At 41.9% G+C, this 23,992-nt stretch overlaps 1 protein-coding gene across 1 annotated transcript in view; it reads right to left on the bottom strand.

The window, feature by feature from the left end:
- The window catches only part of LOC144493646 (protein downstream neighbor of Son-like), a 34,421-nt gene that overhangs the window by 1,601 nt on the left and 8,828 nt on the right, over nt 1-23,992 (bottom strand). Inside the window, exons 2-8 of the mRNA XM_078212927.1 lie at nt 15,306-15,766; nt 13,016-13,207; nt 11,037-11,215; nt 9,554-9,732; nt 9,034-9,139; nt 3,231-3,350; nt 556-742 (exon numbers count right to left, since the gene is read on the bottom strand). Coding sequence (XP_078069053.1) covers nt 556-742; nt 3,231-3,350; nt 9,034-9,139; nt 9,554-9,732; nt 11,037-11,215; nt 13,016-13,207; nt 15,306-15,766 — 1,424 coding nt within the window. The remainder of the gene's footprint in view (nt 1-555; nt 743-3,230; nt 3,351-9,033; nt 9,140-9,553; nt 9,733-11,036; nt 11,216-13,015; nt 13,208-15,305; nt 15,767-23,992) is intronic.

Here is a 23,992-nt window from a genome sequence, read left to right as displayed (position 1 = left end):
ACAATCGTCTGACCTCACCTCTCCCTCCCGGTCCGCCTATCTACCAGAGCTCCCAACCTGCAATGTACCCCAGTTACTAGGGGCTGTCGCCAACAGTCCCGGCCTACTACTTTTCACTAGTGGTTTTACCCAACTGGCAGCTAGCAGCTGAATCAAATTGGCTGCTGGTGAGGAAACAGTTAAAAAATGATAAGACCCTGCCTTTAAATTAGCAGGACAATCACATCCCTAGCATTTTGTGGCTTCCTCCACCCCTTGCAAACGAGACCCCACCGTGAATACCAAGGCTATCCTTTTCTTCCCTATCGATTTCAAGACATCTAACAGCAAATAGCACATCAGGTTCACAACCATAACCAAAGCAAAACAATAATGCCCACACACAAATACACACTGTGCCTTAGTTTCTCCTCAAAGTAAATTCTATATTTAATATTAGCTTTTTTTAAAATTACTAAGTGAAAAGTATTTTTTTTAAATCGTTTTTGACAGACGACTTTACCATTCTTTGATTCATGCACTTAAATGTTTTTAATTCATGCAACAGAAACCTACCTGAAGCAATTGTAAAGATGCTCCAGGGAAGGCCACAGGGCAAAGCAGTGTGGGTGGCAGTCCTCTTTGTACACCCTCTTGTGCGACCATATGTGGCGAGTTCATTAGAAAGGTTATTAAGGATGCTATATAGGGCTCTTCTACTACAACCAGAAATTTCAGTTGTGTATCCTGATATTGCCAGTGCCTGATCAGAATAAATTAAGGATGATACTTCCAATAATTGAATTGAATAAAAAATTGTAATACTACTGGTAAATTATTAGAATTGCTTACATTGTACATTTGGTTTTGTACATGTTGTTGTGGGATTTTCCTGTTTTCAATGTAGAGGAAAAGAAACATTTGTAGCAACAATGAAAGATCACATAATTAGTCCCAAACTGATTAATATAGAAGCAATACATTAAAATGGAAAACATAGGGGTGAATTTTTCCGTTCCACCAACCATGGGAATCGTAGCGGGCGAGGGGCGGACCACAAAGGCCCATTGACCTCAGGTGGGAGTTTCCGGTTTTGGGGTGAGTGCGGCCAGAAAATCCTGCCCATGGAGTTAATCATAGGCATTTACAGCATAGGAAGCCACTCGGTCCATCATGTCCAGACCAGCTGACAAGGGGCTGTGCAGCCTAATCCTTCTTTCCAGCTATTGCTCCGTAGTTTTGTATTTTATGGCACTTCAGGTGCATATTGATCTACTTTCTAAACATTGAGGGTTTCTGCCTCTACTGCTCTTTCAGCAAGTGAATTCCAGATCCACAAACCCCTGTAGAGGAATAAACCTCCCTCAAATCCCCACTAAATGTCCTGTCACTCAGGTCTATGCCTCTTGGTTATGGACCCCTCAACCAAGGGAAATAGAATATTCCCATCCACTCTATTTTCAACCCCTCATAATTCTATACACTTCAATCAGGTTCCCTCTCTCAGCTTCTTTTGCTCCAAAGGAAACAACCCGAGTGTAACCATCTTATCTCTTGTCCAGACAACCTTCGTAAATCTCCTCTGAACCCTATCTAGCGCAATTCAAATCTTTCTTACAGTGCAGTGACCAGAATTGCATGCAATACTCCAGCTGTGGACTAACCAGCACAGTTCCAGCATAGCCTTCCAGTTCTTATATTCTACGTTACGACTAATGTATTAATGAAAGTCGCATTCGAATGTTATTGGGTCATAAAATAGCCACACTAATAAAGTGAACAACAAAATGTGGAAATAATGTACTGGAGAGATGGAATAAACAAGAACGAAGGGAAGCATGATTAATGACAAAATATCAATAGGTTCCATGCTCCATAACTAGCTACAGAAAATAATAAACTGTATACAAAGTTAACTGATACCTGCCAGAAAAAAGAATGATAAGCATTCTTGTCAGCTATTGATAGTTGTATGTCTACTTATTAGATTCACCTTACACAGGCTTGTTTAACTTTTTTTAGTGTCATCATACAAAGGATAGATGTGGCACCGATCATGTAAATCTAGGTCCGCAAGAGTTTAAAAGGAGAGATTTTGGACTGCTCTATGTGTACATGCCCAAGACAAGAGAAAATGGGAACAAAATAGAACTGATCTGGTTTTGCAGATCTTTTTTGTGATTTCCAGATTGGTATGAAGTAAGTTTGTTTAAGGGCTTATTGATCTGTTTCACTGTTGAACCTTCCACTTGCCAGCAAAGCTTAATAAAGGACTAAGTTGTGCAGTGCCTTTTTTGAGAAACCGGAACTAATTATATCCATATGCTTTAAAGACTGGTCTAATAATTGAGTTTAACATTTCTTTAAAAACCTTCCTGTTTCAATAGTTGCCTTGTCTGGTTACTTCCTGGTATTCATATCCATTACTTTTAATTCAATAAATGCTTTGAATTAGTACAACAATTAAAAAAAATTAAAAACCCTCTACGCTTATAATACATTTTGCAACATTCATTTCTTGTTATTCAAAGCTTGTGTCACAATAAACATTGGTTGTATTCTTCACTCATGTTTTAAAATATGAATCTTAATAAGTCACAATAACAAAATTAGATCACTGTTTGCAAAGATTGCATGAATGATATTGCAGAATCAAACATACTGCAATTTGTTTTGGTGGAGAGAAACAGTTAATGTTCAGTTCGACGATCCTTCATCAGAAAGGCCATCGACCTGAAACATGAACTCTCAGTTTCACAGTCTACAGATGCTGCATGACCTGTTAAGTCTTACCAACATTTTCTACTTTAATTTCAGATTTCTAGCATCTACAATATTTTTGTATTAATTTTTGAGTACGATAATGGGGGTTGATTCAGAGCACCGAGGCTAATTATAGCATCCCCATCAACATCAGGACTAAAATCAATTAATTCAAGAAAACCCAGGAATCAAACCTAGGACCTTAATGAACTCCACAGTTCAGCTACCAGGAGTATTGATGGAAAATATTTTTTGTACATGTATCTTCGTGTCTAATGAATAATTTATTCTGTTTCACCTCCAATTCTAATAACTTTCTGGAAACTGGACAATATCTGAATTAAATTATGGACTCTTCCAGAAGTTTGACACCAGTAATACTCCATCATATGAATTACCGTAAAGGTGAATACTAATAACCTGGACACCCATGTTTTTTTTGACATCTTGCTGGGAAGTAAATTCCAATAACATATTGAAAAGGATACAGATAAGATTCTGATGAGTCTGATGCAGGAATTTCTTCCTGAGGTTCTGTCTTTATGGGTGGAAAAGACTTCTGTGAATGTGAATCAGTTACTGCTTTTTTAATATTTCCTATATTATTCCTATTAAAAAGAGAAAATTAAAATATTACATATGACATACAGTACATCTGATTAATAAGGGAAGTTGCCAGTTTAATTACTTATATGGTTGTCCATTCATCAAGTCGGTTGAATATTAAATCTGGGTCCCAGGAGCTAAACGTTCAGATTCCAGCAGTTTGCACTCAGCCTTTCAACCTTGGAGCTGTTTAAATAAGTGTCATTCAGAAACAGAAAACTAAGGTTGTGCTGCCATAGTATCTGCCGTTTGCCACCTCTGGCTGACAAAGGAAATGTAGCAATGGCACACCTACACATGCACAATGGAGCTCAGTTTGGGTTCCCCCAGGGCCACTCGGCTCCTGTTCTAATTTTATTACAGCCTTGCTTCAAACATAGACGAAAGAGCTGAACTCCAAAGGTGAGTTCAGCTCTTGACCAAATGTGGTATCAACGAGCCCGAGCAAAACTGGAGTCAATGAGATTCGGGTGGTGGGACTTTTCATTGGTTGGAAAAAGGAAGGTGGTTGTGATTGTCAGTCATCTTAAATTCAGTTCCCCAGGGGAGTGTGCTAGGTCCCACCATCTTCAGCTGCTTCATCAATGACCTTCCTTCCATCATAAAATCAGAAATGTGAATGTTCGCTGATGATTGTGCAATGTTCAGCACCACTTGCAACTCAGATACTGACAAGTCCATGTCCAAATGCAATAAGACCCTGACAATAACCAGGCTTGGACTGACAAGTGGCAAGCAACATTTGTGCCACACACGTGTCAGGCAATGATCATTTCAAATAAGGGAGAATCTAACCATTGCCTCTTGACATTCAATGGTATCATCACTGGATCCCCTCCTATCAACATCCTGGGGGTTACCATTGACCAGAAACTCCACTTGGTTAGCCACCCATGTGATACACAGTGCTGTTAGGAGGGAGTTCTAAGATTTTAACCCATCAACAGTGAAGGGACAGTGATATATTTCCAAGTCAGGATGGTGAGTGGCTTGGAGGGGAACATGCCCTGATGGTGTGCCCATGTATCTGCTGCCCTTGTAGTGAGCGTGGAACGTGCTGTCTAAGGAGCCTTGGTGAGTTCTTGCTCTGCAGCTTGTGGATGGTATACAGTGCTGCTGCTGCGCGTTGATGATGGAGGGAGTGACTGTGGAACGGATGCCAATCAAGCGGGCTACTTTGTCCTGCGTGGTGTCAAGCTTCTTGACTGTTGTTGGAGCTGCACTCATTCAGACAAGGGGCGAGTATTCCACCACACTCCTGACTTTGCCTTGTAGATAGAGTCATAGAGGTTTACAGCATGGAAACAGGCCCTTCGGCCCAACTTGCCCATGCCGCCCTTTTTTTATAAACCTGTAAGCTAATCCCAATTGCCCACATTTGGCCCATATCCCTCTATACCCATCTTACCCATGTAACTATCTAAATGCTTTTTAAAAGACAAAATTGTACCGCCTCTACTACTACCTCTGGCAGCTTGTTCCAGACACTCACCACCCTCTGTGTGAAAAAATTGCCCCTCTGGACACTTTTGTATCTCTCCCCTCTCACCTTAAATCTATGCCCTCTAGTTTTAGACTCCCCTACCTTTGGGAAAAGATATTGACTATCTACCTTGTCTATGCCCCTCATTATTTTATAGACCTCTATAAGGTCACCTCTCAGCCTCCTACGCTCCAGAGAAAAAAGTCCCAGTCTATCCAGCCTCTCCTTATAACTCAATCCATCAAGTCCCGGTAGCATTCTAGTAAATCTTTTCTGCACTCTTTCTAGTTTAATAATATCCTTTCTATAATAGGGTGACCAGAATTGCACACAATATTCCAAGTGTGGCCTTACCAATGTCTTGAACAACTTCAACAAGACATTCCAACTCCTGTATTCAATGTTCTGACCGATGAAACTAAGCATGCCGAATGCCTTCTTCACCACTCTGTCCACCTGTGACTCCACTTTCAAGGAGCTGTGAACATGTATCCCTAGATCTCTTTGTTCTGTAACTCTCCCCAACGCCCTGCCATTAACTGAGTAAGTCCTGCCCTGGTTCAATTTACCAAAATGCATCACCTCTCATTTGTCTAAATTAAACTCCATTTGCCATTCATCAGCCCACTGGCCCAATTGATCAAGATCCCGTTGCAATTGGAGGTAACTTTCTTCACTGTCCACTATGCCACCAATCTTAGTGTCATCTGCAAACTTACTAACCATGCCGCTTATATTCTCATCCACATCATTAATATAAATGACAAATAACAGTGGACCCAGCACTGATCCCTGAGGCACACTGCTGGTCACAGGCCTCCAGTTTGAAAAACAACTCTCTACAACCACCTTTTCTATCCATTTAGATACCTCACCCTGGATCCCGTGAGATTTAACCTTATGCAACAACCTACCGTGCATTACCTTGTCAAAGGCCTTGCTAAAGTCTATGTAGACAACATCAACTGCACTGCCCTCATCTACCTTCTTGGTTACCCCTTCAAAAAACTCAATTAAATTTGTGAGACATGATTTTCCACTCAAAGCCATGCTGACTGCCCCTAATCAGTCCTTGCGTCTCTAAGTGCCTGTAGATTCTGTCTCTCAAAACACCTTCCAACAATTTACCCACCACAGATGTGAGGCTCACTGGCCTGTAGTTCCCAGGCTTTTCCTTGCAGCCCTTTTTAAACAAAGGCACAACATTTGCCACTCTCCAATCTAGTGGATAGTGGACAGACTTTAGGGAATCAGGAGATGAGGTGCTCACTGCAGAATTGCTTGCCTCTGATCTGCTCTTGTAGACACGGCGAACACCAGATTATCACTAACATCTGTATTGCATTGCCAGTTGGCAAATCACCTTGGTCATCAATTTATGTTTGCAGTACCTTCCAGCTGAGCAACAGGAGGCACGTGTAGCATTGGCCAAATTATTGCCCACAATTTGGTTACAGGTCACAGACATCATCAATTTCCCCAGGACTAGTGCAGCAAAATGACTGGGGAAAGCGAATGTATCTACAGAATTGTATTTTCCCCAACTCCTAGAATCATGAATGCCCATGCATATCCCTGTCCTTGTGTGAACTGAAAGGAACTTTATTCTCTGAATGTGTACCTGGCATGTTACTACCAGCATAAACTTATCCTTCAGATATTTCAACTAAATGAACGTCCCAGGGTTTTAGTCTTCTGCTCCATAACTTGAACCTCCAAAGAAGCTACAGCCACACAATCAATGACCAGGATAGCAGAGCAAGAGGGTGAACATCACAGCAACTCATTAAATTACAATAAGCTGCATAACCAGGTGCCTTCCAAATAATGCCAGATCTACATCATTTCATAAAACTGAAAACCTCATCAGGGAAACAGATAGACGAATCATCATCTTGTACGTTTGCAGTTATTCAAATACTACAACCAGGGACATAGGAACAGGAGTAGGCCATTCAGCCCATCGAGCCTGCTCTTCCATTCAATTAGATCATGGCTGATCACCTACCTCAACACCATTTTTCCACTCTATCTCCATATCCCTTGATTTAAGTAGTCTCCAGGATATATCAATTTCTATTGGAACATTCTCAATGATTGAGCTTTCAAAGAACTCTGGGGTAGAGAATTCCAAACATTCCTCACCCTCAGTGAAAAACTTCCTACTCATCTAAGTCTTAAATGGCTTATCCTTTATTCTGAGATTATGGGCCCAATTTTACCATTGCGTCACGCCCATTTTCGGGCGCAAAAACTTGGTAAAGTTGGGCATGAGGCGATTAGCTTGATCTGCGCCCGCACAGATGCCCACTTTACCAAGGCCCAAAAATGGCCACGATCCGAACCGCGCCCAAAACGGGCGCAGTGGCGATTTAAATGCATTTGCATGCATTTAAATTGAATTAATGGGCTGCCCGCCCAACTTTACCAGCATTTCCCCCTTTACCATCGTGTTCGCGCATCCAGATTCAGCGCGAAACAGACATGCTCTATTTCAGGCGCTCCAGCTTCTGAAGAGGTATGTTCAGAGCTTCCAATGGCTCTCTAACTCAGATCGGTGGTTGGTGGGGGGGGGGGGGGGGGGGGAGGGGATCAGATCATTCGCTGGGAAGGGGAGGGGGAGGAGGGAGGCCAGAATGTTCTCTGATGGTGGTGGGGGGCTGGGGGGGGGGGGGGGGCAAGATCGTTCTCTGGTGTTTGGGGGGGGGGGGGGGAGGAGGGAGGCCCGATCGTTCTCTGGTGGGGGGGGGGGGGGAGATGTATCTATGGTTGGGGGGGGTAGGGAGGCCCAATCATTCTTTGGTGGTGGTGGTGGTGGGGGGGGGGACGGCAGACGGAGGCCAGACCGTTCTCTGATTTGGGGGGGGGGGGGGGGGGGAGACCCCCACAACTTTCCTGGGCTTGCAAAATCTCACTAACTGTCCTGTCTGGAGACAATACACATCTCTTTAACCTGTGCTTAACCCTCTCTCCACTCACATTGTCTGTACCTTTAAGACTTGATTACCTGTAAAGACTCGCATTCCAATCATTATCTTGTAAATTGAGTTTGTGTCTTTATATGCCCTGTTTGCGAACAGAACTCCCACTTACCTGATGAAAGAGCAGCGATCCGAAAGCTAGTGGCTTGTGCTACCAAATAAACCTGTTGGATTTTAACCTGGTGTTCTGAGACTTCTTACTGGGGGAGGGCAGGGGAAGGGGGGAAGGGGGGCAGGGGGTTGCAATCGGTCTGGGTAGCGGGGGGGGGGGGGGGTGTGGATGGATAAGGTGGGGGGGGTGTGGATGGATAAGGTGGGGCGATGTCTGTGGGGGCCATCGCTCCCAGGCCACTTTATCTGCTTTTTGCGGTCCGGGACTGTTGTGACAGGGGCACGTTTTTCAATTTTTTTTTTTCACTATGCATGCGCAGTTCAAAGCTCCGATCAGAGCAGCAGCATTTCAGGCACGATAGGCCCTGCCCACAGCGCGATTCAGACCCGTGATTTTTTTTTTCAGGCTGAGTGCGTATGGGAGCGCCTGAGAGCAGATTTCCAAGTCGGATCTGAATTGCTGGCTGTCCTGTCTGGAGACAATACACATCTCTTTAACCTGTGCTTAATGCTCCCTCCTCCACTCACATTGTCTGTATCTTTAAGACCTGGTTGGCTGTCGAGATTTGCATTCTAATCAGTATTCTGTAACTTGATTTTGTGTCTCTGTGCCCTGTTTGAGAGCAAATTTCCACTCCATCTGACGAAGGAGCAAATAAAAACTCAACATAATGTTGAAATCAGATGCAATGTATTTATTATGTCCATTATTATGTGATAGTTCTTGTCTTATTGGACCCAATTAAAAACAGAATACCTTCTAAAACTACTGAAAAATATATTAAAACACCATAAAACTCTTGCTCAAAAGCAAATGCAATCAAAGTGCCCATTTTGGAAAGCCCTTGTTCATAAATTTGATTTGCAGCCACTGGATAGATAGGATACTCACTTTTGTTCCTTTTCACGTAGGTGGGAAAAGAGATAATGTTCATCTTCCAGCATAGGAGAAAGGGACTAACTGACATACCTCATCATATTGCTATCTGGCAATATAGAGTATTTATAACTGGGAAACAATAATGCAAAGTATACAAATATGAACTGCAACTGAAAACTTAAAAGAAATTTATGGCACAGTAAAATAAAAAAATATATTGGGTTACTCACAAACAAGCTGGGTTAAGGTGCACTAACCCATGTCCATCTGGTGAAGAAAGGTTCATGTGACCAGTTTTTGGAGAGTGCTCCACTAAATATGTTGAAAATACAACTTCTGCAAAATATGAAATCCATTCATAGGCAAAACACCACCAAATCATTTTAATCCATCCATCTACTTAAAACTCCAAAAGTTTAAAGTATCATTACTTAATATTTCTTCTATTTATAAAGGCGCTTGTTCCAAGGATACATTAGTTTTCATAAATGTTCAGTATCTTTATTTTCAGTCATTTTTATGCAATTGTATCAGTCAGAGTTGACAATGATGCAAATGATTAAACTTTTCATGCCGAACAGTGCTGAAACTGTTGGCATGCATGCATCAAAATATTCATAAGAGCAAATAATTTTTCAATACTTGGCATTTAAAATTTCATTATTAGTACTACTTGATTCCCAAGAATGCTATTTATTGCAGTGCAATTGTGCTCAATTCAAAATGTATTATGCAACATAAATCATTTACCTGACAATCTCATTGCTTCTAAAACTTCCACACTTGCTGGGTACAACAAGGCAGTAATTGATTCTTTTCTGGATTCCTGAGCAGCCCTGAAGAGCACTGTGAATTGGTATGTACAGATGTAAAAGAAAGGGCAATGACCAGACTGAAGAAGGTCAAAGAGTGAGCTAAAGGTCGACAGCCTAGAATAGAATTTATTACAGATTTCAATATGTGAAAAATTACAACAAGTTTAAAAAAGGTATGATGATTTTGTATCACTTCGGCCAAAAACAATGACACACTTAACAGTTCTAATTTAAATTTTTCCTTTATTCCCATGAAGAATCCTGCAAACCACTGGCAGCATAGTTTATATCTAATGATCCGGAATATAAATTAAGAATCAGAGAATGTGATGCCCAAGGACATGATTGCATGAAACAGGCTGGATGGACCAGCAGGACTTCTTCAGTCTGCCAGTTTATTAAGTTCACACACAGGCAAGGAAGTCCATAGGTACATCATGCTTCATCTATCCAGAAAAGGCTACATACATCACAGCAGCCAGCAATTTCTTAAAACAATTTCTAGGTTTTAGCTTCCACCACCTCATCCAGAATTCCATTCCACAGTCACTGGGTGGAATTTAATGCTCGCAGTGATGGTCCCATCCACCAACTGGAGAGCCATTGACAAACTTGTCAGTCATTTCGGGGAGTCCTGTCAGAATTAAATTCCAATCAGACAGCCTGCTGACTGCTGGAGTCTCGGGGGAATGTGTCTTTAAAATAATTGCTCTGAAGTTAGAAGTGCTTTATCCCCTTCTAACTCTTTCAGAGTAAATATGAAATAACTACAAGGGTAAAGCTGGTAGAACCATCCAAAACATAAATTGATTTGTCAGATGGTCAGACGCGGGGGCACAGCCTTAGAATAAAAGGGAGTCACTTTAGAACAGAGATGAGGAGAAATTTCTTCAGCCAGAGAGTGGTAGGTCTGTGGAATTCATTGCCACAGAGGGCTGTGGAGGCCGAGACGTTGAGCGTCTTCAAGACAGAAATTGATAAATTCTTGATTTCTCGAGGAATTAAGGGCTATGGGGAGAGAGCGGGTAAATGGAGTTGAAATCAACCATGATTGAATGGTGGAGTGGACTCGATGGGCTGAATGGCCTTACTTCCGCTCCTATGTCTTATGGTCTTATGGTTCCCAGCCCAAAGCAATTCTCCAAGGGAAAGTAGCCCTCTGGACAATTGCCTGGCAAACCCTTACCTGGGAACTCCCAAGAGGGATTCCCCAACACATTTTTTTGGCTCAAATGCGATGCTGGGGAGCCAGGAGGTAATGGTTAAGGATTTGATTTTGTTCCACATGCAGCTCATTCATGGAAGAGTACAAATTTCTGGAACTGAGGACAGCAGTCAAGGAGATGGATGCATCTTTTCTGAACTAAATACTTGGGCTTGTCTGCTTCAAAATATGTTGCTGGTTCTTACTGACTTACCAGTCTTTCATTAAAATATTTTGTATCTTGTAATCCGGGGACCACTGTAAACCATCTTCAGCTGACACACTGTCAACACCAATTCTTGGAAAAAGTTTCAACCATGGCAGCCTGGGGTACATCCAGTATCTCATACTCTGCTGAAAGGCACATTTTAAACCAGGACTATCTTCAGGTTCCTGAATAGGTAAACAAAGAAAATTAAAATTAAACAAAGAGATATGTTTTGCTCTATACAAACAAAAGCGCTAATTTTTTTTAATGATTGTTTTTGTAGAGGTGAACAGTACAATGCCAACTGTGCCAGGCTAGTCTCTGTTCATCATACTAAGTTTTTAACAAGGGAAAATGTAATTAAAAATTACCATATCAGTAAACTTTGCAGTGACAGTGTAGTGCAGGGAGAAAGCTAGAAAATTTACAAGATTTTAATCAGTGGAAGTTTGAAGTTTTTGAACACATGCAGTAAGCGATTATTTCACTCCTTGTGTGAATGTAATTGTTGTAAGTACTTGCTTTATCTGCAAAAATGAAAAAATATTGGATAAAACTCATGTCCATATTATTTTCCAAACTCAGTTACATGTGGAATTTTCATTTTGAGTTCATCTTTCATTTTCTTTTATTTAATGGGATGTGGGTGTTGCTGTCAAAACCAGTATCTGTTGCCCATTCCTAATTGCCCATGAACTGAGAAGTTTGATCAGCCATTTCAGAGGGGAGTTCAAAGTCAACCAGTTATCATAGGTCTGGAATCAAGCGTACGGCAGATTTCTTCCCTGAAAGACATTAATGAACCATGTGTGTTCTTATGACAATGATACTCTTATGGTCACTATGACTGAGACCAACTTTCATTTCTAGATGTTATTAATTGAATTTTGATAGGGCTTTGAACCTATGTCCTCACAGCATTCGCCTGGGCCTCTGGATTACTAGTGCAATGACATTACCACTGCACTAACCCCTACATTACTTGTAAATAACTTTAAGTTGATCTCACTGCCATTAAGATATACCAAGGTCCTGATCAAGTGACAAGTTGTTGGCTCCCTTACATTATCCCCTCCTGTCCACATCACCTTCATTTGTACAGAAATCGCAAATCAATTGTGCTCTTTATTCAGTCCCTCCCAAGGTTTACTTTTATTCCATTGTAAGCCACCATCAGCTGCTGATGCACTTAACTCCAATTCAATGTAGGGAAATTTAGTGTTTCACACAGGGACAAAGACTCCAGGATGCAATTATAACTTGAGCAAAGAAAATAATGTGTATGCATGGTCAGAGAGAACTGGGGCTCCTGATTGACAATAAATTTAAACCATTACAACAATGCTCAGTCATTAAAGCAAACCAATTGTTGGATCTACTAAAAAAGTTCATTTTAGTACATAGTGTTAACGATGAGGCAGACGGGTAATAAATACTGGCTCAGCCAGTGACGCCCACAAAAGAACAACAAAATATTCTCCTTTTTGATTTATTGGCAGTTAAATGCTTTGGGACATACTAAAGACAAGAAAGAAATTATATAAATCCAAGTTCTTACTTTCAATTCCTACCCAAGCTGTTGGATACACTGTATAAAAGTTCAGAATAATTACAAATACAGCATAAAAAGGGAAGGGTGACTCTCTGGAAAAGTGGCTTCCTCAGAGTTAACACTATCAGTGAGAAGGAAAGCCTGAACTGACAGGGTTTTGTTGACTGGAGGGTCAAGTTGCTGATAATGGTAATACTTCCTACAAAGAAGAGTTTTAAATATTTTTATTGTAGAGAATGGTTACGTGGAAGAATTTCTTTCTACTTGAAGTAGAGGGCAACTTAAAAGGTGGGACAGAATGCTGTTTTCTAGCTTCTCACATTATGTTCACATTGCAATTCTTAGTTACAAGCTATGTCAGAACCCAAACAAGCAAGTTATTGTCCAGTATTATGTGTGTCGGCCATAAAAAATGTTTTTGAAAAGGCCTCACCTGTTTAATATAAACGTTATCAGCTTTTATTGTTGTTCTGGGAGTGGATCCCATTCCTGATAACAATTTGGTATTTGAGTTTGTCCAGGAGAATGGAGTAGATGAGGTAATCAGGACTCTTGTCTTTATGCTCCAGTCAGTATAGCAGTCTGGGTAAACACTAGGCTGAACTGGGCTACATTCAGCTGAAGCCTAAGAAATCAAATGTCAAAAATAAAGATGATAAATAGACATTTGTCACACTTGTGCTATATTCTTGTGAGAGTTATTTTCATGCAAGTGTAATTTCTATCTTTACTACATGTTGAATGAAAAGTATTTATTCATGTTCAGTCAATGATTCTGAAAATGATATCCTACACATTTGTAATTGAGCACAACATTGAATTTTCAAAAGAGTAGATAGGTTGGTGGAGTAATTTCCAATATCTTTCTACTTATTCTGAAACTTAGGTTTAAATTCAACCAGATGAGTGGGTAAACCCCTCCATTTTAACCGGGTTAACATCAGCAATAAAATAATAAAAACCAGAGAACCCAGATTTAAAAGGTCCTAAAGGCAAGTTAGACATTTTCCATCTCTATTGACCTCATGAGGACTCCAGAAAGCCGTACATTGGTTCCAATACTATCCGGGCCTTCTTGTGCACTCCCAGTACAAGTCGGTCAGCAGTATAGCAAAGATGTAAACAGGTTGAGAGCCATTATACCAGGATTAGGACACCACAGTCAGTTTCCAGGACTTTCAGATTAGTTCTTAGGATGGGTCCCTTAAGAACATATGCTGTGTCTTTGGGAAATTTTATAAGGTGAACAGTAACCACTTCACATCCCAGCTCAGGGACTGGAAAGCAATGAGAGATAAAACTTAACCATCCAACACAGGATTACCCAACATCACCTTCTACCAACCTATCCTCAGGTCTGGTAGGTCATGGAGTGATTGCAGTGTAGAAGGTGGCTATTTGGCTCATCAGTCGAGAGCAATCCAATCTGTCTCACTCCCCTGTTCTGTCCCCATAGCCCTGCAAGTTTCATTCCCTCACGTGCTCATCCAATTTAGTTTTTAAAAGTCATTCACCACCTCCACTTCCTTGAAAGCAGCCACTGGCCTTGAAAGCAGCCAGTTCCACGGGGGAAGTAGTGGAAGCAGATACGATACTGACTTTTAAGGGGCGTCTTGACAAATACATGAATAGGATGGGAATGGAAGGGTAGGGGGTTTTAGTTCAATCGGACAGCATGATCGGTGCAGGCTTGGAGGGCCGCAGGGCCTATTCCTGTGCTGTAATTTTCTTTGTTATTTATTCATGTAATTATGACTTGCTGTGTAAAAAGGTTCTTCCTTCTATCACCCTGAATCTCTTGCCCAAAATCATAAATCTGAGATCCCTCCTACTATTAGGTAACGGGAACAGCTTTGCCTACCTCATCTAAACCTGCCATAATCTTGTACACTTGTATAAAAACTCTCCTCAGTTTACTTTTCTCCAATGAGAACAACTGTAGCTTCTTCAACCTAGCCTAGGCAAAATAAAGTGGTGTCAATGTCATGGGTCCCACACACCAGTTACAGAACTGCTGGGAGTCCTGCATCACCTTTCTGTGAGAAGGCCAATGCTACTCCAAGGTAACCAGGCACTTATTTGAACAGCAACAGGCTTCCCACTAAATTAAGACCCTGGAAGGATGGAAATCTCACTCCCGATAACTGTGCCTATCAGAGGCCAGCAACTCTGCAGTACCAGCAGCGCCGCTGGGAGTGGTGGTCACCATTGGTATTACACTGGGGCCTACACAAATGATCAGTGAAGGATTCCAGAGACAGGTTAAGTGTGGACTACATTGGGTTCTCAGGATGGGGGAATGTCAGAGTGGAAGGGTTCAGGAAGCGGGATTGACAGCATGGCAAGGAGATTCTGCCTCCCCCTCCCGATGGCAGATTCCTTGATTGGGCACAGAGTGACTGAAGGCTGCAGGCAAACCTCACAGGGTTTCTCCCCATTGACTTATTAGTCTTGTCACAATTTTGCAATTCAACAGTTTATTGCCAATCACACTTCTTCCAGCTTCTCACCATATTGGTGATTATCTTATTTGTTTTATGATTTCCTGTTAACCGTAACTCACCCAAAAGTCTTAAACCTTCATGACCAGCACCCACCAAAGCTCCATTTAATAAACAGCAACTTTATTTCTTAATGAAATGAATGAAGCAAGAATAACTTACTGTGCAACATAAACAGATAAAATTAACATTGCAAACCGCATTTTTGAGTTCAGAACTTACTTTGGTTTGCAGCTGTGGAATAGCTGAATATATTGGAAATTGAGTGCAACACTTGGGTTCACCATCTTTAAATCTCTTCAGCTCCCCACTGATCTGATTATATTCTGCCTTTAGATACCGATGCTCATCTTTCAAGCCAGCAATTTCTGTGTTCAGCTTTTCATTTATATGCTGCAGTGCCTCACATACAGTAGTCATCTGAACACCTTCGTAGCCCGAATTAACTTTGAAGATATCCAGCAGAGTCTGTGCAGCTTCAAACCGAGCTTTTTCGTCATCGCCCTCTTGATGATTCAGTGATAGAGATGCTACAACTGATCCTTCCTTTGGAACCGTAGGACTAGCAAAAGATACTTTGGTTCTTTTCTGTTGTCTCTGGCCATAGTTCTGCTTTGTCCTCTTGTGAAATGCCAAGACATTCTGGGGATAGTTAAACTGATTTCCACCTTGTGACTGTTGGCCTGCAGAAAAATAAGAAAACTTGCTGAAACTGTGTAAAATTTGTTGACATTAGGAAAGGCCATGGTAAAATAATCAGAATGCAATTAAAATTAGTACTGAACAGGGCAGTGTTGCTAGATCCTTCTTTTGATGCTTTACAATTTCTTCTTCAAGCAGATGTTCCCAGCACTTTACAGTTGCCGTCTGGCTATAAGAGCAGCACAAGTTATGCTCCTGTGAGGACTGATTTTCGTACAGTAACACTTTCCTTCTTCATGGGAGCTCGGCCAGCATGTTTCACCACCCAGATTCAAATTGCTATTGAAGCTACAATTTAAACCTAAATCTCAGTAAACACCAGGGTTTTAGACACTTACTCAAGGAAAATATTATTTAGGTTTGATAATTAGATCATTTTAAGTATTGTTATATTAATGCCATAAACTGTGTCTTATTTAATTAGAATTAAAGATTATTCATTATATATAGCAAATGGTTTAATGTGATTACTTTCAACTATAGATTGTATGACTGTTCCAGGAACATGTGTATATTGAAATTCTCATAATTCTTGATAATCTGAATTTGTCCGAAAGAAAACAGACGGTACGGTGGCACAGTGGTTAGCAGTGCTGCCTCACAGTGCCAGGGACCCAGGTTTGATTCTCGGCTTGGGTCACCGTCTGTGTGGAGTCTGCACGTTCTCCCCGTCTCTGCGTAGGTTTCCTCCAAGTGCTCCGGTTTCCTCCCACAGTCCAAAGATGTGCAGGTTAGGTGGATTGGCCATGCTAAATTGCCCCTTAGTGTCAGGGGGACTAGCTGGGGTAAATGTATGGGGTTATGGGGATAGAGCCAGGGTGGGATTGTGGTCGGTGCAGACTCAATGGACCAAATGGCCTCCTTCTGCACTGTAGGGATTCTATGAAAGCAGTAATTTATTGAAGGCATTTTGAATCACATTCAAATGAGTCCAGTTGCTGATATAGCTGTCTTTCCAATAATTACCTCAAAACCATCCTCTCCTCAGTGTTATAATACAAGCCTGACTCTGTTGGGTAATAGAACAGTGAAAATCATCATATTCTTGGCCATTTAACAGTAATAACTGTATCTCAAAAAGTGCAGCATAATGGTTCTGTTATGTATCTGCACGATGAAGGTCTAGCACCACTTTTGTGGTGTGACCTGGCCACTGCTGCGCAGCCCATGCATCATTACATTAGAAGCATGTATACAGGTGAATTCCATGCGCACACTAGAATGCGCTACATCAGCGCTATCCTGAAGACACAACCAGCTGATGTGATGCCAGGATTGCAAACTTGGACAACACAGGGTCCTGTGTACATATTCATTCATCACTATTTTTTGGCATGAGGCTGAAAGATATGCCCCAAACTCAAGGGTCAAACACATGAATTACAGGCAAGATATTTTTTTCTCTTTACAGTTCTTTCTATTGTAATGTATTTGGAGAACACTATGGAGTGTTTGAGGTGTTCTTTGTGTTGAGCTCCTAGAATTGCTGTAGAGTGTTGCTAAATCCCCAAGGAGGAAAGAGGAATAGGGTACCTGACCACAAAAAGGTAGAGAGGGCAGCAATAGTAGTGCTTCAGGGTCTGCATGATGACAAGCAAATGGAGCAGAGGCTGTTGAGAGGGCAAGCTCTGCATGATGCTCTCTGCTCCTCTATGGACCTTGATAGTGATGGGAGGCTGCCTGACCAGCCAATCAATGCACCCAACATCTTGGTGTGCATGTCCATCAGCCTCTCCTGTTTGCTGTCCCATTGAGGTCCACATCTGAATTCTCTGTAACAAAAACTTATCTGTCGTGTCATCATCCAACAAGCTGGCAAATAAACCATCTTTCTCTCTGGTCCTAACAGCTTCCCACTCTTATTCAGATGACTCAATACATGCAGGAACATCCCAATAACCTCAAGATTCTCAGGCACCTTGGTTGGGAAGACACTGCCCAATGTGGAACTGAACCATATAGACCAGGAGGGTCCGGGTTCATTTACTGATTGGAACCAAGTTCATTGATCTCAGGCTGGAAATAATGGAGATGCCAATGGCATGTGTGGGTTATCAAGTGAGGCAAGTCAACCAGATTTGAGCTCTTAAATATTATGCTGAAGCTCCTACTGTAAAGTGCCTGTGGGTATGTGCAGGCAGTCTGTCTTTCCCTTCCCCAGGGTCAAATTGCAGGCTGACAATTCATTATCAAAGCTCAAATGTTAAGCAACACCACTCTGATATGGCAAGAAGGTAGGAGATATCAAGAAAAATGATTCAGTATCTGTTGGATGAGAGGCAGGGAAAATTTGGGAAGTAATGGAGGAACGGCTGATACCATGTATTTAGGAACATTGACTCACTTATTTTGTAACAATACAGATTGCACATAATTTAAATGTGTCTCACACAGCTACCGAAGCTACTTTAGAATGTGTATGTGTCAGCTCCCCCTTAGAAATTTTGCATTAAAATTAGGTATCAATAATACATAAGCAAGTTTGAATAATTGGATCATTGTCTATAAATATACATTTGAGTGAACTATATTTTTGATTTGATTTATTGTCACATGTATTAGTATACAGTGAAAAGTATTGTTTCTTGCACGCTATACAGATAAAACATACCATTCATAGAGAAGGAAACAAGAGAGTGCAGAATGTAGTGTTACAGTCAGAGCTAGAGTGTAGAGAAAGATCAACTTAATGTGAGGTAGGTCCATTCAAAAGTCTGATGGCAGCAGGGAAGAAGCTGGTGTTGAGTCGGTTGGTACCTGACTTCAGACTTTTGTATCTTTTTCTTGACAGAAGAAGGTGGAAGAGAGTAGGTCTGGGATGTGTGGGGGCCTTGATTACGCTGGTTGCTTTTCCGAGGCAGCAGGAAGTGTAGACAGAGTCAATGGATGGGAGGCCGGTGTGAATGATGGAGTGGGCCTCGTTCACGAGTTTATTACGGTCTTGGACAGAGTAGGAGCCATACCAAACTCTGATACAACCAGAAAGAATGCCTTCTATGGTGCATCTGTAAAAGTTATGTATTTTTCAAGGAATAACAAGTGGATTGTGTACATGGAGGTGCTCTGGAGTCATTTGCAGGACTTAATTAATCCAATTTTAATCACACACATTTTTATTTATATTTGAGTTAAGATGTTAGTTTTGACGTTGTTTCTTCAAAATTCAATCTGATGTTGTAATCGAAGGTTCATTTGGGGTCTGTTTTAAGCAAGTCTCAGCTGACCTTAACTCAAGAATAAAAAGTATTATGCTTATGAAAAGTGAAGCCAAGATTGGCCCACCAAGGGTGTTATACTATCTTGCAATCACTTCTCTTCAGTACCTGGTTTTTATATTCCATTCCCACATTACTCTCCCTCCAGCTTTTGGATTGTGCTATAGTAGTCAGCATGCATTAAAAGCAAATTTCCCACAATCTATGGAACCGCCTCATCAATTACCACAGTTCCCCATGGAATATTGCATTGATTTTAATGTATGCTGACTTTTCCATCGTGTCCCGTTGTCTCTGCATACAGAGAATGGTCTAGGTGCTGAAGGACTGGCACTCTGTCTTCAAAACAAACAGACGAGCAGGATAAGGTCACAGGTAGATGGATGTGCACTCCAAAAGCTAGGGCTTTTCAGCCAAATGATACGAAATAGACTGTTTCTCTCACTTGCCATTTCATCCTCTCACAGTGAGCTCAAATTATTTACGGTAGTGTAATCATGCGTGTGCTATCATACAAAATTACTGTGTGATATTTGTTAAACATATACTTAATGCCACTTGTGGTAGGACAGGAAAGTAACCTAATATGGAGCATAAATGCAAAACATGTCTTCATAAAGCCTGCATTAATCCTATTTATAGTTTGATGCTATAGAGATTGATTGTAACTGAAAGAATTCATTCAGAGCTGACTGGCTTCAGTCATGCATGTGAAATTGTAGCAGAAAGATAGGTAATGTTTCACTCTGCAAGACAGTGTATTTTTTGAATAATCAGAAATCAGACAGCACTCTCAATGATGGCCTACTTAAAATTATGGATGCAATTTTCTCACTTTTGACTAAGTGTCAACTCAGATAGGAAAAGTGGGGTGTAGCCAGCCGGCTCCACTGCTGGCTCTTCCCGCCATATTGTTTGACACTTAAAAACATCCCGGAAGCAGTTCCCATGACATCCATGGGCAGGCTCTAAATGAGTCCACTCCACCAGCAAGCTCGCCTATCAAAAAATCTTTTTAAAAGGCACCCTGATCTAAAAGAAGTAAAAATAGAAAAGAGGAGCACCCTCGCACGGACATAGAACCCCCTCGCAGACCCCCTCGGACTCCCCCCACCCCACCCAGAGGGAACCTCCCCACTCTGAACCATCCCAAAGGAAGTAAAGTGGGGAGAGAAACAAAAGGCTGCTCGGGGAAAAATAGAAGGCAGAGACTGTGGAGAACTCAGTGAATGGGTTCAGTAAGGCTAAGAGAAATAAAACATAGGGCGAGTACAAAAAATGACAGGACCGATAGTCTGAGGTGTGTTTGCTTTAAAGCAAGGAGCATGACAGGTAAAGCAAATGAACTTAAATCTTGGATTATGACATGGAACTATGATGTTGTGACAATTACAGAGACTTGGATGAAATAAAGGCAGGACTGCCAGCTTAGCATTCCAGGATTTAGATGCTTCAGGTGAGAGAGAGAGGGTGACAAAAGAGCTGGGGTGTTGTTTTATTGATTAGGAAGAATGTCACAGCTAAACAGAGGCAGGACACCTTGGTGGGCTCATGCAGTGAGGCCATATGGGTAGAACTCAGGAACAGGAGTGGTACAATCACACTGTTGGGGTTGTACTACAGACCTCACAACAGTCAGTGTGAAGTGGAGGAACTGATATGTCAGCAGATTATGGGGAGATGTAAAAACAACAGGGTTGTTGTGTTGGGCAATTTTAACTTCCCCAACATAGACTGGTATTCCTTTAGTGCCAGGGGCTTGGATGGGGCAGAGTTCGTTCAGCATGTCCAAGAGTGCTTCTTAAGGCAATATGTAGATAGTCCAAATTGGGAAGGGACCATCTTAGACCTGGTTTTGGGAAATGAACCTGGACAGGTGACTGATGTCTCACTGGGGGACCATTTTGGGGACAGTGATCACAATTCTAAGTTTCAAATACTTGTAGAAAAGGATAGAAGTAATCCCAGAATGAAAGTACTAAACTGGGGGAGGCTAACTACGACAGTATTAGGCAGGAGCTAGGGAATGTAGATAGGAGGAGACAGCTGTTTGAGGGTAAATCCACATCAGATACGTGGGAGTCTTTTAAAAGTCAGTTGTTAACAATTCAGGACAAGTATGTCCCTGTAAAAATGAAGGATAAAGATGACAAGATTCGGGAACCCTGGGTGACAAGAGAAATTGTGAGCTTAGTGAAAAAAGAGGAGGCGGCATACATACATTTCAAGAAATTGAAAATGGATAAGCCTCTTGAGAAATACAAAGATAGCAGGAAAGAGCTTAAACAGGGACTTAAGAAAGGAAAAAAAGGCCATGAAATGTCCTTGGCAGACAGGATTAAGGAGAATCCCAAGGCGTTTTATGCATATATAAAGGAAGAGGGTAGCTCAGGAAAGATCCACTCAAGGGCAGTGGAGGGAATTTATGTGCGGAGCCAGATGAGGTGGGTGAGGTCCTTAACAAGTACTTTGCATCAGTATGCACAAAGGAGAAGGATGTGGAGGATGGTGAGTGTAGAAAGGAGGATGTTGACATTCTAGGACATGTTGAGATAAAAAGGAAGGAGGTATTGGAGGTTTTGAAAAATGAAGGTGAACAAGTCCCCAGGGCCAGATAGGGTCTATCCCAGAATACTGAGAGAGAGGCGAGGGAAGAAATTGCTGAGGCTCTGGCCAAAATCTTTGTATCCTCTTTAGCCGGCGAGGTATCAGAGAGTAGCTAACATTGTTCTTCTGTTTAAGAAAGGCAGAAGAGAGAATCCGGGAAATTACAGGCCTATGAGCCTGACATCAGTGATGGAGAAATTATTGGAGAAGATTCTTAGGAACGGGATGTACTCACATCTGGAAGATGTGCACCCTTATTAGCGGTAGGCAGCATGGTTTTGTGAGGGGGAGGTTGTGTCTCACAAGCTTGATTGAGTTCTTTGAGGAAGTGACAAGAAAAGTTGACCAGGGCAGGGCAGTGGATGTTGTATACATGGACTTTAGTCATGGCAGGCTGAATGAGAAGGTGAAGTCATATGGGATCCGAGGTGAGCTGGTAAGATGGATACAAAGCTGGCTTGGGCAAAGAACAGCAGAGAGTAGCGGTGGAAGGGTACTTTTCTAACTGGAGTTCTGTGACAAGCGGTGTTCCACAAGGATCAGTGCTGCGAACCCTGTTGTTTGTAATTATATATAGATATATAAATGATTTGGAGGAAAATGTAGGTGGTCTGATTAGTAAATTTTCAGATGATACAAAAATTGGGGGAATAACAGAGAGTGAGGAGGACTGTCAGAGGATACAGCAGGATATAAATCAGCTGGAGACCTGGGCCAAAAGATGGCAGATGGAAGTTAACCAGGACAAATGTGAGGTGATGCGATTTGGAAGGTCTACTGCAGAAGGAAAGTATACAGTAAATGGGAGAGCCCTTAGAAATATTAGCATACAGAGGGATCCAGGTGTGCCGATCCCACAGTTCCCTGAAGGTGGAAGGTGTTCAAGAAGGCGTATGGCATGCTGGCCTTCATCGGTCAGGGCGTTGAGTATAGGAATTGGAAAATCATGCTGCAGCTGTATAAGACTTTGGTTAGGCCACATTTGGAGTATTGTGTACAATTCCGGTTGCCACACTACCGGAAGGATGTTGATGCATTGCAAAGGGTGCAGAAGAGATTTACCAGGTTGTTGCCTGGTTTGGAGGATATGGACTATGAACAAACTTGGATTGCTTACATTGGAGTGTCGGAGGATGAGAGGGTACCTGATAGAGGTTTATAAGATTATGACAGGCTTGGATAGAGTGGATAGTCAGTCTTTTTCCCAGGGTCGAAGGGTCAATTACTCAGGGGACATAGGTTGAAAGTGAGAGGGGGAAAGTTTAAGAGAGATGTACGGGGCAAGTTTTTCCCCCACACAGGTGGTGAATGCCTGGAACGCTCTGACGGAGGTGGTGGAGGAAGCAGAATCTAAAACAACGTTCAAGAGGCATCTGGATAGACACATGAATAGGCAGGGAATAGAGGGATATGGACCATGTAGAGGCAGGTAAATATTATGTTAGAGAGGCATCTGTGTCAGCACAAACTTGGTGGGCTGAAGGGCCTGTTCCTGTGCTGTTTTGTGCTTTATTCCCCTCCCCCAACAGTGTCAGGGGGCAGTATCAGACATGACCAACTCCCTCTGGGGGCTCCGGCAGGTTCTCTCCGTCAGTTCCGCATTTGTAAAAACCTACCGGGAACCCTGGCAGTGTGATTTTCGTACATAGGGGGGGATTTTCCAGCAGGGCAACCCACTAATTATATGTAAATGAATTTAAATGGGGTTCCCATCATTGGATGGTTCCTGTTACATCATTGGTGGAGAGCGGGGACAATAGATTGGAGAAATCCCACTGGCATAAAAGCTATTTTGGGATTCCCCCTTGATTCTCTCCCCCTACCAAAAACAGGATGGAAAATACCAATCCCTTGGTAAGACTAACCAGGAAAGGTCAGTAGGATTACAATTAAGGATTACTCCTACTGGTGTCACTGAATGCTAAAGACACCAACATGCCATAGAAAAGAGAAAAACTAATTCTGATATGGTATTAATATGTTTCTTGTTCAATATTCTTCTATTTTCATCTCCACTTTCTGGCATCAGCACCAGTCACAGACCTATCAGATTTCATCACAGCTTTTGTCACCTTTCATCATTTTCCACAAAATTTGAAATTAGGGGTGCTTTAACTGTTGTTTTTTTAAAAAAATTCATTCATTTGAATTTCGCATCACTGGCTAGTCCAGCATTTCTTGCCCATCCCTAGTTGCCCTCGAGCAGGTGGTGATGAGCTGCTTTCTTGAATTGTTGTAGTCCATGTGGTGTAGGTACATCCATGTTACTGTCAGGGAGGGAGTTCCAGGATTTTGAACCAGCAACAATGAAGAAACAGTGATATATTTCTAAGTCAGGTAGTGTATGCCTTGCAGAGGAACTTCCAATTGGTTATGTTCCCACGC

Source organism: Mustelus asterias, chromosome 5, assembly GCF_964213995.1.
Source record: "Mustelus asterias chromosome 5, sMusAst1.hap1.1, whole genome shotgun sequence".
Classification (NCBI taxonomy): domain Eukaryota; kingdom Metazoa; phylum Chordata; class Chondrichthyes; order Carcharhiniformes; family Triakidae; genus Mustelus; species Mustelus asterias.
The sequence above is the reverse complement of the archived record's forward strand: the minus strand, read 5'-3'. Positions and strand labels throughout refer to the sequence as shown.